General features: G+C 27.1%; 1 protein-coding gene across 1 annotated transcript; it reads right to left on the bottom strand.

Annotated features, from left to right (window-relative positions):
* Positions 1-379: 379 nt before the first annotated feature.
* LOC101510297 (uncharacterized) lies at positions 380-3,417 on the bottom strand. The gene is made up of 5 exons (XM_004507093.3): positions 2,866-3,417; positions 2,551-2,775; positions 2,187-2,439; positions 1,471-1,587; positions 380-783 (listed from the first exon to the last, which is right to left on the bottom strand). Exons 1-5 carry the CDS (start codon positions 3,172-3,174, stop codon positions 671-673), a joined length of 1,017 nt encoding a protein of 338 aa, XP_004507150.1. The 5' UTR covers positions 3,175-3,417; the 3' UTR covers positions 380-670.
* Positions 3,418-6,000: the final 2,583 nt, after the last annotated feature.

Raw genomic sequence — 6,000 nt, 5'->3', positions numbered from 1 at the left:
AAGAAGAAGATTAACGATCTGTAGGATGAGAATGGAGGAGTAAAGTGAAGTGGCAACCATGATGCAATATAATTTTTATGATGTTGCAATGACATGTTATTTATGTGGAGTGCCACGTAGATATGTTATGTATTATCTCATACACTTTAATAAAAGAAGTTAATAAAAAATACTAAAATGACTATTGTTTTTCTATTTTAATGATGTTTTATCTATTTGCATATTTGGACAACAAAAATAACCGACACTTATAATTTTAAACATTAATTAGTAATTTATCATGAAGTTAATTAAGGTATGTCGACTTGAAGTGTTTATCATTTTGAGCAATTATCTGAGATCACCTATGTCTCATGCACAAATTAATGTAGAAGCAAAATATACAAAGGAAGACATATATTCTTAATCCAAAGTTTTTGCTTTCTACTCATGATACAATACTACATCCAAAAGAGAATTCCCTATATAATAATCCCAATGAATCTGAAGTAAGATCTAGGGATTTAATTTATTAATGTTGAACTAGCTTTTCTTTATTTGTTTATTCTGCTTTAATTGGCAGAAACCACCAAGACAGCATTAGTAACATGAATTGGGATATATGATGAGAAAACTAACAAAAAGTAGCTACAAAATGGACTCTAGTACAATCTGATTCTGAACTGCTGCTTCAATAGGTCCACTCACGAGGAAGAATCATCTCATTCTGAACGTGTGTTGGTTTCTTCCGTGATTGGCGCTTCTGTAGGGAATACATGCCATTTCTGTTACTCACTAATACATCTGCAAACCGCAACATTAACACACAAACTTAATTACTTACATCATTAGATGGATATTCCAATTTTCTATAGTCAATAATAACAATTACATCTTGCAATTTTCTGCCACTTGGTCTTTTTAAAATTTAAAGCGTCAATTGCACCAGTTTTAAAAACCAAAAAATCAGAGCCTTTTTTCAGAAGACTCGCAGTCAAAGTAAGACTGAAAAAATATTATTAAAATAAATTTTAATTACTGTTTTGATTTCTTTATTTTAATATATTTTAAAAAATCTTTTCTCTAAAAAATAATAATATGTCATATTTTAAATGATGTGACATAAAATTTATATGAATTAATTGTTTATATATTATTAATTAATTTATAAAAATAAATAATTTTTTATACTAAAATGAAATTTTTATCAAATTTTCTTACAAAAATCATAATAATTAATCATTTAATATTATAAAATTGTATTCCACATCATTCAAGATATGGTACATTTTTTGGATCAAAATTTATGAAATAAACTAACAATAGATATTTTAAAATGAAAAGATCAATTTTGTAAATAAAAATAATAATGAAATCAAATCCACATATAAGTCTTAAAATAATTAAGCAATTCTCATATAACATTAAAATGTTTAAAGCCAAATCCAACATTTTTCTTTTGCCGCAAGAATAATGTGTATAAGGTGATACCATGTAGGGGAGGGAAGCCACGAGGTTTGGGTCCAGACGTGGCAGCTATTTGATCAAAGTGGAGTTGCAAAGCTTGTACTACTCTCTCGGGTATAAGAACAGTGGAGCAACCTTTACCTGACCAAATCACATGTAAACATTAATTTCAATGAAATGTGTACATAATTTGTTCTATTTGGGAATTTGTTGACCATGGAAAATTGTTCGCAACTGTTTTCAGAAAGGTATCTGTATAATTGATATCCTACTATAACTTTAGCAAAAAGAATCCAATCGAAGGTATCAAACATGTGCACCACACCGAATATGGATAAGAGAAGACTATGGTTGAAACTTGGAAGAATATTTTATTAAAATAAATATCTTCAATGAATGAAAGAGTAATACATCCCACATGTTGGGTCGGTTACCATAAATCAAACTAGACTTGAAATCTAGATATCTATGGTGCACTAGATGTAGTGTGTTTTAATCTAATGATTTAATTTGTATAACTTTTTGAAATAAATCACAACCCATTATAATTGATTTATATATCAAATTGGTGGATACGTAATTGAAATATTAGATAGATGTTTTATATATGGTTGATATTCCATATCAATACTAGTAACCAACTACCTCAACTACTACCTAACAAACAACTATGATAAACAATTCAAAGTTTCAAACTAACTTAGAAATCTTAAACTTAAAGCCACTATTAATATTATTACCTCCTTGTCCTTGTCTCCTACTATGAGAATCAGGCATAATACTAATTCCGCCACGTGGCAAGAAAACACCGGTCCCACAAGACGTGCCTCTTGAGCCTGTATTTCCCCGGAAAATCTGCTGCTTCTCATGCGGAGGAGCCACGATTGGAACTTCTTTAACTTTCTTCTGAAATTGCCCGTTAATGTGATTTTCTCTGTAAGCTGGGAGTTTTTGTTTTAATGACATAACCTGTTCTTGCTTCACGAGAGATAACTATATACAGTATATAACAACTAATTAATTAAAGCCACGTAAATGGAACATTCTAATAATCAAAATGGTAAACCGCAATTTTGAACGAACAAATTTTTAAAAATATTTTACTTGATTAGCTTGAATTTGTTGTTGAATGAGAGATTGGTGTGATGAACAGACACCAAGATGGTGGTCCAATTTCATGTTCTCAAACATCCCAACCACATCGTAGGTACTCTCAAAACCAGATGATTCCTTAGGAGACAACGATCCTTCAGAGCTTCCTTGATTTGAACACAAAGGTGACCAGAGAGAGGATTGAGACCAAGAACTAATTGAGTCCCGTGGATTCATCTGAATAAAAAACAATTGAAATAAGTGGCATAAAATGGAACAGTAGTAAAAAAAAAAACAAAAAAAAAACAGAACATAATAAATTAGTACCGAATCCGAATCATCGGAAGCAATGCATGAGGAATCAAATTGGTGGTGGTGTAGAGGCATTTGAATATGGCGGGTGAACTGAGCAAAGAGATCGTCGTGGTTGTTGTAGTTGTGATGTGGTGGTGAGTGTGCCTCCGTGGAATGAGGGAGTGGAGTTGAACATGTATGGGATCGAAAATCACGAGAAATCAGAAGTTGTGGATTTGAATCTGAGCCGTTGAAGTTGTTGGAGTGAGTAAGGTCCGTTGATAATGAATCATGAGGAAGTGATGAGTTTCCCCTACCCCTAGTGTGTAGGTCAACAGACATGATAGAGAGTGAGTGATGATGAATTTCAATGATGGTTGTTTTTGTTTTTGGATGAAGAAGATATAATGATTATTATTGTGTCCCCTCAAATAGCACTTTATTTATGTAATTAAGGGTTGGATTGGAGAAGTAAATGTTTGTACTTTTATGAATGAGAGTTGTTTAATGAGAAGGAAGAATAGATGAAGGAATTCAGAGAGCCTAAGGTTTAAGCTCAAGAAGTTTTCTTCCGGTAACCAAGAGATATACGGGGCAATATTTACGCTATTATACACACCTCATGTCACCTCTTTAATATTATAATTTTTTTTTTTTTTTAATATTTAAGAGGTCACATAATATGAATAGGATAGTATAAATATTGTTTTTTTGTTAATTAATGTATCATATATTTACTGAAAAACAATTTATCATATTTAATGTTTATTTATTTTTTAACTTATTTATTTAAATTTATTCGATAATACTATTAAATGAAGACAAATATAAATTTTTTGATAATTCTTTCTATTTTGGACTTAATACATCCCTTAATTTCATACTTTTTTTGTCAAAAAACAAAAAATATATATCCAATCTTATGATGTGAATATCAATATATTATTTTTTTTTCTTTGCTAAAATTTATTATTTTAATTTAAATAAAATATATACACAGACATCTTGTGTAGAGAATATCAATTATATCATATTTATTATTTTATTGTTATCAAATAAAATAAATAAATTACTACTTTATGTATATTGTAAAAAAATTAACTGTTATAACTACAATAATCAAAATTAAATACCCAAAAAATAACTAATAAAAATAATAATCAAAATTAACTAAGAACTATTAGATCGGATCAGACTTTCACAATATAATAAATTTAATTTTGTAGATGAAATATCTATATTTAGTATTTAATATGTTTTAAATAAAATGATTTTATGTAAAAATAATTTGTGAAAAATTAAAATAATCTTAATAAAATCTTGCTTTATTATGTCTTACTTATCGGCCGCCGAATCTTATATTACCAAAGTTGGATGATTAAAACAAAAACTTAATATTGTATTTTTAAAAGTTGTTTGATTTAAATTTTCTTTGTAATATTTTTTCATTTAATTATTTAGAATTTTATGCGGTTTGTTTTGTCGGGTGGACATAATTTATAAATGCTTTGTTGCTATTTTTCCTTCCTGTCAAAACACCAAAACCAAGATTTATTACTTTACTCTGAATACTCCTCGCTCTATTTTATAAATATATATTAATAATAAATGTACATAGTTTAAGTGTAGGTATTTTTCTTCTTCTGAATTTTGTAATTATTGCTAAAGTGTCAATGCATCATTGTGTATAGATATAATTGTATTTAATGTAAACTTTTTATAATCTAAAATAAATTAATAACATTAATAGAGATAAATTTTAAAATAATAATAGTAAATGCATCTAAAACTTTACACATAAACTAATATTTAGAGACAGAAAAATTTCAATTAATATTTATAATTAGAGGCAATGGGAGTAGTATAAAATAAGTCCGTATCACTTCAATTTCTTATTCCCTATTTCCTGTCGATGTTAATGCACGATATGTGGTATTAAAAATTTTAAACAGTCCAAATTAAAAATTATAAAATCACTGTATTTTTCAATTGAAAAAAAAAAAAAACATACACATTTGAAACCAACAATATGTCATTCCCTCTACAAAACTTAAAACTTTTCAGTTTTGATCACCGTCAACAGTGTGGTTGCCGTCAAAGAAAAACTCCCTTCCATAGCAGCAAATAAAAATATATTATAATTTTTTTTTAGACCTTCAACAACTATAGCCATAAATAGAAAAGACTTTTGATTTTCAATTTTTTACATAATCAGTATATTAATTGATATTTGATGCACTTAATTATGATATCGCACCATTGATGCTTTTCATCTAATTGTTAAACGAAATGATTAAAATAATTTGATAAATAATTTGATAAATAATTTTATATTTAAAAAATATAAAAGATAAATTTTAAATGAAATATTAATAGTTTATTTATTAATTTTAAATTATTTTTTAAAATAATTTTACCTTAGACTTAGGACCTACCCTGATCATATACATTCCTAAATACACGAGAATATTTTGCAAAAAAACAAGCACCAAAACTATCAATGCATACTAGCTACATAGAGTCATACACTAACTCAATACAATAGTAACAAGGAAAAAAATTCCTAACTCAATACTAACAGTGACAAGGAAAAAAAATCCCAAGAGCAACTGTGTCCCATAAGCATAATCATTCATCAATATAAACCTTGCAAAATTGGAAATTTGATTAATTATTTTAGACACATAAATAAATTTGTATGTGAAATAATATATATGAATTTGTAGATAACATTTACACATTTATTTAAGTTGAAAAATTATAATTTGGTTATGGATAAATTATTACTCATTTTTTAAAAGGCAATATATGGCTTAGCATAAATATATTACAAAAAGAAGAATTTACAAAAATGTAAAATTTTTTAAACTTATAAAAAAAACTGGTAATTTTTTAAAGGTGTTATTTTAATATTTGATGAGGTTAATATATCTAAATCCACCTATATTTTGCCACATCTATATATTTAATATCATGTTCTTTAAAAATATCAAATTACCATTTTTGAGATATTTTTTTTTTAAATTGTGAACAAAATTGCATCAAGTGTAAAATTTAAGTGGCCAAAAAGTTGAACTTAAAAAATTTATCTTACTTTTGTAGAATTACTAAAGTGAACAAATTGACTTTAAGTAATAAAGATAATAATATCAACCGTTTATAAACAAA

The sequence above is a fragment of the Cicer arietinum genome, chromosome 6 (assembly GCF_000331145.2).
Source record: "Cicer arietinum cultivar CDC Frontier isolate Library 1 chromosome 6, Cicar.CDCFrontier_v2.0, whole genome shotgun sequence".
In the NCBI taxonomy this organism is placed as follows: Eukaryota; Viridiplantae; Streptophyta; class Magnoliopsida; order Fabales; family Fabaceae; genus Cicer; species Cicer arietinum.
Note: the sequence above shows the minus strand (reverse complement) of the source record. Positions and strands in the feature narration are given on the sequence as shown.

Excerpts from the sequence above, each read along its gene's own strand:
- LOC101510297 (XM_004507093.3), bottom strand. The coding sequence starts at position 3,174 with ATGTCTGTTGACCTACACACTAGGGGTAGGGGAAACTCATCACTTCCT. Across the intron at positions 2,776-2,865 it reads CTTCCGATGATTCGGATTCG|ATGAATCCACGGGACTCAAT; the intron begins GTACTAATTTAT and ends TTTTTTATTCAG. Across the intron at positions 784-1,470 it reads TGGCTTCCCTCCCCTACATG|ATGTATTAGTGAGTAACAGA; the intron begins GTATCACCTTAT and ends TGCGGTTTGCAG.